We start from the raw sequence: 11,227 nt of genomic DNA on the forward strand, positions 1-11,227 counted from the left end.
CCTTCCAGCTCCAGGGGCCCCTGGAAGGACCCCGCTCCCATCAGCGAGTTCAACATGGTGACCACATAGGCCCCCACGTCCGGCCCCTCCAGCCCCTCCGGAGGCCAGATCCGCAGATTCTTCCGCCTCGACCGATTCTCCATCTCCTCGAACCGCTCCTGCCATTTCTTGTGGAGCGCCTCGTGCACCTTTACCGCCAGGACTAAGATCTCGTCCTCGTTGTCGGAGATCTTTTGTCGAGCCTCTCGGATCGCCACCCCCTGGGCCGTCTGTGTCTCCAGCAGCTTATCGATAGAAGCCTCATCGCTCCAGCAGGTCCGTTTTAATCTCTCTGAAGCAGCGCTGGATACCCTCCTGTTGCTCCTCCGCCCACTGCCTCCACGCTGCTGGTCTCCGCCCGCCGCCATTTGTCCTTCATCCCTCCCTTCTTCTGGTCCACCACCATCTTTTTTGTCACCCCGCTCCGAGTAGAAGCCATATGCTGACGGGGAGCTATTATTAACTCCTTCCCACACCGGGAAACGTCGGAAAAAGTGCCCTTGCGGGCCCTGAAAAGAGCCCAAAAGTCCGTTTTTGCGGGAGCCGCCAATTGTGCAACTTAGCTCCGCATAGCCGCAACCGGAAGTCTCGAGAGGGAATCCTTTTGGCAGTGTTCGCTTCACCAATCTGCCCCAAAAAGTCTATGGAAACTCCTGAAAAAGGTCTGGGAGCTGCCGAATGCGCGGCCTACTCCCCCCTGGCTGCCACCGGAAGCCTCGTCCCCGCTTCTTCAATGGCCTTGGTGAGATCTTTTCACAGTTGTTCCCTCTGCTGCTAGAATTCACCTTTGATAGAGGCCCTCAGGTCAGCTTGCAGCTTTTAAGCTTGCCCTTCCGCCGCCTGCATGCTGGAAGAGGCCCCTCTCTCTCCCCTGCAGTTCAGCCAAATCGTTTACTGTTCTGCCGGGTCTGGTAACCAAGAGACATAACATTCCTGTGGGACACTGTCAGGGGAATGTTGCAGTCTTCTTCCCACACCGGGAAATGTCAAACAAATGTCGTGGGGGCCCTGTAAAAGAGCCCAAAAGTCCGTTCCAAGCGGGAGCTACCGAATATGCGACTAGCTCTGCATAGCCACACCCGGAACGTCCCTCTGTAACTTGTAACATCCTTCCGCACTGTCCACAACTCCACCGACTTTAGTGTCATCTGCAAATTTACTCACCCATCCTTCTACGCCTTCTTAACAACCCTCTCAACCTGGGTGGCAACTTTCAGGGATCTATGTACATGGACACCGAGATCTCTCTGCTCATCCACACTGCGAAGAATCTTACCATTAGCCCAGTACTCAGTCTTCCTGTTATTCCTCCCAAAATGAATCACCTCACACTTTTCCTGCATTAAACTCCATTTGCCACCTCTCAGCCCAGCGCTGCAGCTTATCTATGTCCCTCTGTAACTTGTAACATCCTCCCGCACTGTCCACAACTCCACCGACTTTAGTGTCATCTGCAAATGTTGCCTGGTATGGAGGGTGCTAGCTATGAAGAAAGGTTGAGTAGATTAGGATTGTTTTCGTTGGAAAGACGGAGGTTGAGGGGGGACCTGGTTGAGGTCTACAAAATTATGAGAGGTATGGACAGGGTGGATAGCAACAAGCTTTTTCCAAGAGTGGGGGTGTCGATTACAAGGGGTCACGATTTCAAGGTGAGAGGGGGAAAGTTTAAGGGAGCTGTGCGTGGAAAGTTTTTTACGCAGAGGGTGGTGGGGCCTGGAACGCTTTGCCAGCGGAGGTGGTAGAGGCGGGCACGATAGCAGCATTTAAGATGCATCTGGACAGATATATGAACGGGCGGGGAACAGAGGGAAGTAGATCCTTGGAAAATAGGCGACAGGTTTAGATAAAGGATCTGGATCGGCGCAGGCTGGGAGGGCCGAAGGGCCTGTTCCTGTGCTGTAATTTTCTTAGTTCTTTGTTCTTATCCACTCTGTCTATGCCCCTCATAATTTTGTAGACCTCTATCAGGTCTCCCCTCAACCTCCTTCGTTCCAGTGAGAAACAAACCGAGTTTATTCAACCTCTCCTCATAGCTAATGCCCTCCGTACCAGGCAACATCCTGGTAAATCTCTCCTGCACCCTCTCTAAAGCCTCCACCTCCTTCTGGTAGTGTGGCGACCAGAATTGAACACTATACTCCAAGTGTGGCCTAACTAAGGTTCTATACAGCTGCAACATGACTTGCCAATTCTTATACTCAATGCCCCGGCCAATGAAGGCAAGCATGCCGTCGGCCTTCTTGACTACCTTCTCCACCTGTGTTGCCCCTTTCAGTGACCTGTGGACCTGTACTCCTAGATCTCCCTGACTGTCAATAGTCTTGAGGGTTCTACCATTCGCTGTATATTCCCGACCTGCATTAGACCCTCCAAAATGCATTAGTAACAGAGTTCTTGTCATGGGTTACTTCAACTTCCCTAATATTGACTGAACCTCCTTAGTGCAAATGGTTTGGATGGAGCAGATTTTGTCAGGTGTGTACAGGAAGGATTCCTGACTCAATATGTAGATAGGCCGACTAGGGGGGGGGGCCATATTGGACTTGGTGCTCGGCAACGAACCAGGCCAGGTGTCAGATGTCTCGGTGGGAGAGCATTTCGGTGACAGTGACCACAACTCCTGGACCTTTACCATAGTCATGGAGAGTATTAGGAACACACGGTATGGGAAGGTATTTAATTAGGAGACGGGAAGTATACTGCTATTAGACAGGAGCTGAGGAGCATAAAGTGGGAACAACTGTTCTTGGGTAAATGCACAACAGTAATGTGGGGATTGTTTAAGGAGCACTTGCTGCGAGTGCTGAATAGTTTTGTCCCACTGAGACGAGGAAGGAATGGTAAGGTGGAGGAGCCTTGGATGACAAGAGAGTGGAGCTTCTAGTCAAGAGGAAGGAGGAAGCTTCGGTAAGGTCGAGTAAGCGAGGATCTGACTGGGCTCTAGAGGGTTACAAGGTAGCCAGGAAGGAACTCAAAAATGGACTGAGGAGAGCGGGAAGGGGGCATGAAAAAGCCCTGGCGGGAAGGATTAGGGAAAACCCCAAACTTATGAGAAATAAGAGGATGATCAGAGTGAGAGTAGGGACGATCAGGGGACAGTGGAGGGAACTTGTGCCTAGAGTCTGAGGAGATGGGGGAGGCCCTAAATGAATACTTTGCTGCAGTATTCACTAGAGAGAGGGACCTTGTTGCTCATGAGAACAGCGTGAATCAGGTTAATAGACTCAAACAGGTTGATATTTAGGAGGAGGATGTGCTGGAAATTTTGAAAAGCATCAGGATAGACAAGTCCCTGAGACAGATGGGATATCCCCAAGGGTACTACGGGAAGCGAGGGAGGAGATTGCTGCGCCGTTGCCGATGATCTTTGCGTTCTCACTCTCCACTGCAGTGGTACAGGATGATTGGAGGGAGGCGAATGTTGTTCCCCTGTTCAAGAAAGGAATAGGGAAATCCCTGGAATCACAGACCCATCAGTCTTACGCCTGTGGGTGAGCAAAATATTGGAAAGGATTCTGAGAGATAGGATTTATGATTATTTAGAAAAACATAGTTTGATTAAAGATAGTCAGCATGGCTTTGTGAGGGGCAGGTCATGCCTCACAAGCCTCATTGAATTCTTTGAGGATGTGACGAGGACACATTGATGAAGTTGGGCAGTGGATGTGGTGTATATGGGTTTCACTAAGGCATTCAATGAGGTTCCCCATGGTAGGCTCATTCAGAAAGTTAGGGGGCATGGGATACAGGGAAATCTGGCTGTCTGGATACAGAATTGGCTGGCCGAAAGAAGACAGCGAGTGGTAGTGGATGGGAAGTATTCCGCCTGGAGGTCGGTGACCAGTGGTGTCCCGCAGGGATCTGTTCTGGGACCTCTGCTCTTGGTGGTTTTTATAAATGACTCGGACGAGGAAGTGGAAGGGTGGGTTAGTAAGTTTGCCGATGACACGAAGGTTGGGGGAGTTGCGGATAGTGTTGAGGGCTGTTGCGGGTTACAACAGGACATCGACAGGATGCAGAGCTGGGCTGAGAAGTGGCAGATGGAGTTCAACCTGGATAAATGTGAAGTGATTCGTTTTGGACGGTCGAATTGAATGCTGAATACCGGATTAAAGGCAGGATTCTTGGAAGTGTGGAGACAGAGGGATCTTGGGGTCCAGGTACATCGATCCTCCAAAGTTGCCACCCAGGTTGATAGGGTTGTTCAGAAGGCGTATGGTGTGTTGTCTTTCATTAACAGGGGGATCGAGTTTCAGAGCCGCGAGGTTTTCCTGCAGCTTTATAAAACCCTGGTTAGATCACACTTGGAATATTGGGCGAAATTGTCCGTAATCGGCGCGATGTCCGCCGACCGGCGCCAAAAACGGCGCAAATCAGTCCGGTATCGCGCCGTCCCAAAGGTGCGGAATTCCTCCGCACCTTGGGGGGCCGAGCCCTGACATTGAGTTCTGGTCGCCGCATTGTAGGAAGGATGTGGAGGCTTTGGAGAGGTGCGGAGGAGATTTACCAGGATGCCGCCCGGACTGGGGGGCACGTCTTACGAAGAAAGGTTGAGGGGGAGCGAGGGCTTTTCTCACTGGAGCGAAGAAGGCAGAGAGGTGACTTGAGACAAGGTGATGAGAGGCATGGATAGAGTGGGGGCCAGAGACCTTTCCCCAAGGGTGGAAATGGCTGTCACGAGAGGGGACATAATTTGAAGGATTAGGGGAGAATGTCGGAGGTTCTTTACACAGAGAGGGGTGGGTGTGTGGAACGCTCGGCCAGCGGAGGTGGGGGAGTCCGAGTCATTCGGGACATTTAAGCGACTCTTAGACAGGCACATGGACAGCAGTGAATGAAGGAGATTAGGTTGATCTTAGATTAGGATAAACGGTCGGCACAACATCGAGGGCCGAAGGGCCTGTACTGTGCTGTGCTGCTCCATGTCCCTCAGCACTGACCCTCCCACAGTGCGGCGCTCCCTCATCAGTGACCCTCCCACAGTGCGGCGCTCCCTCAGCACTGATCCTCCACAGTGCGGCGCTCCCTCAGCACCGACTCTCCCACAGTGCGGCGCTCCCTCAGCACTGACCCTCCCACAGTGCGGAGCCCCCTCAGCACTGACCCTCCCACAGTGCGGAGCTCCCTCAGCACTGATCCTCCCACAGTGCGGCGCTCCCTCAGCACTGACCCTCCCACAGTGCGGAGCTCCCTCAGCACTGATCCTCCCACAGTGCGGCGCTCCCTCAGCACTGACCCTCCCACAGTGCGGCGCTCCCTCAGCACTGTCCCTCCCAGAGTGCGGAGCTCCCTCAGCACTGACCCTCCCACAGTGCGGAGCTCCCTCAGCACTGACCCTCCCACAGTACGGAGCCCCCCTCAGCACTGACCCCTCCCACAGTGCGGCACTCCCTCAGCACTGACCCTCCCACAGTGCGGCGCTCCCTCAGCACCGACCCTCCCTCAGCACTGACCCTCCCACAGTGCGGGGCTCCCTCAGCACCGACCCTCCCACAGTGCGGCGCTCCCCTCAGCACTGACCCTCCCACAGTGCGGCGCTCCCTCAGCACTGACCCTCCCACAGTGCGGCGTTCCCTCAGCACTGACCCTCCCACAGTGCGGCGCTCCCTCAGCACTGACCCTCCCACAGTGCGGAGCTCCCTCAGCACTGACCCTCCCACAGTGCGGAGCTCGCTCAGCACTGACCCTCCCACAGTGCGGCGCTCCCTCAGCACTGACCCTCCCGCAGTGCGGAGCTCCTCAGCACTGACCCTCCCACAGTGCGGAGCTCCCTCAGCACTGACCCTCCCACAGTACGGAGCCCCCTCAGCACTGACCCTCCCACAGTGCGGCACTCCCTCAGCACTGACCCTCCCACAGTGCGGCGCTCCCTCAGCACCGACCCTCCCTCAGCACTGATCTTCCCACAGTGCGTTGCTCTCTCAGCACTGACCCTCTCACAGTGCGGCGCTCCCTCAGCACTGACCCTCCCTCAGCACCGACCCTCCCTCAGCACTGACCCTCCCACAGTGCGGAGCTCCCTCAGCACTGACCCTCCCACAGTGCGGAGCTCCCTCAGCACTGACCCTCCCACAGTGCGGAGCTCCCTCAGCACTGACCCTCCCACAGTACGGAGCCCCCTCAGCACTGACCCTCCCACAGTGCGGCACTCCCTCAGCACTGACCCTCCCACAGTGCGGCGCTCCCTCAGCACCGACCCTCTCACAGTGCGGCGCTCCCTCAGCACCTGACCTCCCCGCAGTGCGTAGCTCCCTCAGCACTGACCCTCCCACAGTGCGGAGCTCACTCAGCACTGAACCTCCCACAGTGCGGCGCTCCCTCAGCACCGACCCTCCCACAGTGCGGCGCTCCCTCAGCACTGACCCTCCCACAGTGCGGCGCTCCCTCAGCACTGACCCTCCCGCAGTGCGGAGCTCCCTCAGCACTGACCCTCCCACAGTGCGAGGCTCCCTCAGCACTGAACCTCCCACAGTGCGGCGCTCCCTCAGCACCGACCCTCCCACAGTGCGGCGCTCCCTCAGCACTGACCCTCCCACAGTGCAGCGCTCCCTCAGCACTGACCCTCCCACAGTGCGGCGCTCCCTCAGCACCGACCCTCCCACAGTGCGAAGCTCCCTCAGCACTGGACCCTTCCACAGTGCGGCGCTCCCTCAGCACAGACCCTCCCACAGTGCGGCGCTCCCTCAGCACTGACCCTCCCACAGTGCGGCGCTCCTCAGCACTGACCCTCCCACAGTGCGGAGCTCCCTCAGCACTGACCCCTCCCACAGTGCAGCGCTCCCTCAGCACAGACCCTCACACAGTGCGGAGCTCCCTCAGCACTGACCCTCCCACAGCACTGACCCTCCCACAGTGCGGAGCTCCCTCAGCACTGACCCTCCCACAGTGCGGCGCTCCCTCAGCACTGACCCTCCCACAGTGCTCGGCGCTCCCTCAGCACTGACCCTCCCACAGTGCGGCGCTCCCTCAGCACTGACCCTCCCACAGTGCGGGCGCTCCCTCAGCACTGACACTCCCACAGTGCGGCGCTCCCTCAGCACTGACCCTCCCACAGTGCGGCGCTCCCTCAGCACTGACCCACAGTGCGACGCTCCCTCAGCACCGACCCTCCCACAGTGCGGCGCTCCCTCAGCACCGACCCTCCCACAGTGCGGCGCTCCCTCAGCACTGACCCTCCCACAGTGCGGTGTTCCCTCAGCACCGACCCTCCCTCAGTGCGGCGCTCCCTCAGCACCGACCCTCCCACAGTGCGGCGCTCCCTCAGCACTGACCCTCCCACAGTGAGGCGCCCCCTCAGCACTGACCCTCCCACAGTGCGGCGCTCCCTCAGCACTGACCCTCCCACAGTGCGGAGCTCCCTCAGCACTGACCCTCCCACAGTGCGGGGCTCCCTCAGCACTGACCCTCCCACATTGCGGCGCTCCCTCAGCGCTGACCCTCCCACAGTGCGGCGCTCCCTCAGCACTGACCCTCCCACAGTGCGGCGCTCCCTCAGCACCGACCCTCCCTCAGTGCTGATATCTCTCTCTCTCTCGTTCTAGTTCCCTGAACGGAAGTTGCTCAAGTGGAACGATGTCCTCTGCAGAGAGCTTCAGTCTGTACCCGCGAACGATCACGGACAACGGTGAGCCTCCCCTTCAGAACCAAATTCAGCCCCCACCCCCCTCTGCCCCACGCCCGTCCGGCCGGGGAAACGCTGCTGTCGCGGGGGGGGGGTGGGGGCTGCACAGGCTGCATGCTGAGGGGCTGTGTCCCCTCAGGCGATGGGCGGAGGAGGGGGTGGTGCACGGGGCGAGGGGGGGTGGGAGGAGGTAACCGTGCAGCTCGGGGTGGGGGGGGGGGGGGGGGGGGGGGGAAGAAATTCCTCCTCATCTCCGGCAGCCGTGAGCCTGCGAGACGCTTAAACGCAAGCCGGTGCCCGAAGTGTGTAAACGCAGTCCAGCGCAGGAGATGCATAAACACAAGCTGGTGCACCAGATGCGTAAAACGCAAGCCAGTGCACGAGACGCTTAAATACAAGCCCAGCGTAGGAGCTGTGGGGAGCGCAAGAGAAATGCAAACTCTGTACCTCACCCCGGGCTGTAGAGCGGTTCTGCTGAATTTCAGTCCCCTCTGATTGCGGTCTGCACTCTGCTGACAATTCTTTTTTTTGTCTCTCTCGTTTTCCACTCATTCCGTCCCTCCCTCCTTCCCTCCCCACCACCTACCTTCCCTCTCCCGCTCCCTCTCTCCTGACCACAGGCAATGAAACGGACATCAACGATAACAGGTGAGTGGGTTAATCGGCGGAGTCTCCGCTCGCACAGGACCGGGTTCCTCAAAACCTGACTCGCAACCCACCCTGTACCTGTCCTGGGAGTGTTTGATGGGGACAGTGTCGAGGGAGCTTTACTCTGTATCTAACCCCATGCTGTACCTGTCCTGGGAGTGTTTGATGGGGACAGTGTAGAGGGAGCTTTACTCTGTATCTAACCCCGTGCTGTACCTGTCCTGGGAGTGTTGATGGGACAGTGCAGAGGGAGCTTTACTCTGTATCTAACCCCGTGCTGTACCTGTCCTGGGAGTGTTTGATGGGGACAGTGTAGAGGGAGCTTTACTCTGTATCTAACCCCGCCCTGTACCTGTCCTGGGAGTGTTTGACGGGACAGTGTAGAGGGAGCTTTACTCTGTATCTAACCCCGTGCTGTACCTGTCCTGGGAGTGTTTGATAGGGACAGTGTAGAGGAAGCTTTACTCTGTATCTAACCCCGTGCGTACCTGTCCTGGGAGTGTTTGATGGGGACAGTGTAGAGGGAGCTTTACTCTGTATCTAACCCCGTGCTGTACCTGTCCTGGGAGTGTTTGATGGGGACAGTGTAGACGGAGCTTTACTCTGTATCTAACCCCGTGCTGTACCTGTCCAGGGAGTGTTTGATGGGGACAGTGTAGAGGGAGCTTTACTCTGTATCTAACCCCGTGCTGTACCTGTGCTGGAGTGTTTGATGGGACAGTGTAGAGGACGCTTTACTCTGTATCTAACCCCGTGCTTGTACCTGTCCTGGGAGTGTTTGATGGGGACAGTGTAGAGGGAGCTTTACTCTGTATCTAACCCCGTGCTGTACCTGTCCTGGGAGTGTTTGATGGGGACAGTGTAGCGGGAGCTTTACTCTGTGTCTAACCCCGTGCTGTACCTGTCCTGCGAGTGTTTGATGGGGACAGTGTAGAGGGAGCTTTACTCTGTATCTAACCCCGTGCTGTACCTGTCCTGGGAGTGTTTGATGGGGACAGTGTAGAGGGAGCTTTACTCTGTATCTAACCCCGTGCTGTACCTGTCCTGGGAGTGTTTGATGGGGACAATGTAGAGGGAGCTTTACTCTGTATCTAACCCCGTGCTGTACCTGTCCTGGGAGTGTTTGATGGGGACAGTGTAGAGGGAGCTTTTCTCTGTATCTAACCCCGTGCTGTACCTGTCCTGGGAGTGTTTGATGGGGACAGTGTACAGGGAGCTTTACTCTGTATCTAACCTCGTGCTGTACCTGTCCTGGAGTGTTTGATGGGGACAGTGTAGAGGGAGCTTTACTCTGTATCTAACCCCGTGCTGTACCTGTCCTGGGAGTGTTTGATGGTGACAGTGTAGAGGGAGCTTTACTCTGTATCTAACCCCATGCTGCACCTGTCCTGGTAGTGTTTGATGGGGACAGTGTAGAGGGAGCTTTACTCTGTATCTAACCCCGTGCTGTACCTGTCCTGGGAGTGTTTGATGGGGAAAGTGTAGAGGGAGCTTTACTCTGTATCTAACCCCGTGCTGTACCTGTCCTGGGAGTGTTTGATGGGACAGTGTAGAGGAGCTTTACTCTGTATCTAACCCCGTGCTGTACCTGTCCTGGGAGTGTTTGATGGGGAAAGTGTAGAGGGAGCTTTACTCTGTATCTAACCCCGTGCTGTACCTGTCCTGGGAGTGTTTGATGGGGACAGTGTAGAGGGAGCTTTACTCCGTATCTAACCCCGTGCTGTACCTGTCCTGGGAGTGTTGATGGGGGACAGTGTAGAGGGAGCTTTGCTCTGTATCTAACCCAGTGCTGTACCTGTCCTGGAGTGTTTGATGGGGAGAGTGTAGAGGGAGCTTTACTCTGTATCTAACCCCGTGCTGTCCCTGTCCTGGGAGTGTTTGATGGGACAGTGTAGAGGGAGCTTTACTCTGTATCTAACCCCGTGCTGTACCTGTCCTGGGAGTGTTTGATGGGGACAGTGTAGAGGGAGCTTTACTTTGTATCTAACCCCGTGCTGTACCTGTCCTGGGAGTGTTTGATGGGGACAGTGTACAGGGAGCTTTACTCTGTATCTAACCTCGTGCTGTACCTGTCCTGGGAGTGTTTGATGGGGACAGTGTAGAGGGAGCTTTACTCTGTATCTAACCCCGTGCTGTACCTGTCCTGGAAGTGTTTGATGGTGACAGTGTAGAGGGAGCTTTACTCTGTATCTAACCCCATGCTGCACCTGTCCTGGTAGTGTTTGATGGGGACAGTGTAGAGGGAGCTTTACTCTGTATCTAACCCCGTGCTGTACCTGTCCTGGGAGTGTTTGATGGGGAAAGTGTAGAGGGAGCTTTACTCTGTATCTAACCCCGTGCTGTACCTGTCCTGGGAGTGTTTGATGGGGACAGTGTAGAGGAGCTTTACTCTGTATCTAACCCCGTGCTGTACCTGTCCTGGGAGTGTTTGATGGGGAAAGTGTAGAGGGAGCTTTACTCTGTATCTAACCCCGTGCTGTACCTGTCCTGGGAGTGTTTGATGGGGACAGTGTAGAGGGAGCTTTACTCCGTATCTAACCCCGTGCTGTACCTGTCCTGGGAGTGTTTGATGGGGACAGTGTAGAGGGAGCTTTGCTCTGTATCTAACCCAGTGCTGTACCTGTCCTGGGAGTGTTTGATGGGGAGAGTGTAGAGGGAGCTTTACTCTGTATCTAACCCCGTGCTGTCCCTGTCCTGGGAGTGTTTGATGGGGACAGTGTAGAGGGAGCTTTACTCTGTATCTAACCCCGTGCTGTACCTGTCCTGGAGTGTTTGATGGGGACAGTGTAGAGGGAGCTTTACTTTGTATCTAACCCCGTGCTGTACCTGTCCTGGGAGTGTTTGATGGGGACAGTGTGGAGGGAGCTTTACTCTGTATCTAACCCCGTGCTGTACCTGTCCTGGGAGTGTTTGATGGGG

General features: G+C 56.1%; 1 protein-coding gene across 1 annotated transcript in view; it reads left to right on the plus strand.

The window, feature by feature from the left end:
* Positions 1-8,312, plus strand: part of LOC140405325 (kinesin heavy chain-like) — a 157,060-nt gene extending 148,748 nt beyond the window's left edge. Inside the window, exons 9-10 of the mRNA XM_072493616.1 lie at positions 7,581-7,663; positions 8,281-8,312. Of these exons, the coding sequence (XP_072349717.1) occupies positions 7,581-7,663; positions 8,281-8,312 (115 nt within the window). The remainder of the gene's footprint in view (positions 1-7,580; positions 7,664-8,280) is intronic.
* Positions 8,313-11,227: the final 2,915 nt, after the last annotated feature.

The sequence above is a fragment of the Scyliorhinus torazame genome, chromosome X (assembly GCF_047496885.1).
Source record: "Scyliorhinus torazame isolate Kashiwa2021f chromosome X, sScyTor2.1, whole genome shotgun sequence".
NCBI lineage: Eukaryota > Metazoa > Chordata > Chondrichthyes > Carcharhiniformes > Scyliorhinidae > Scyliorhinus > Scyliorhinus torazame.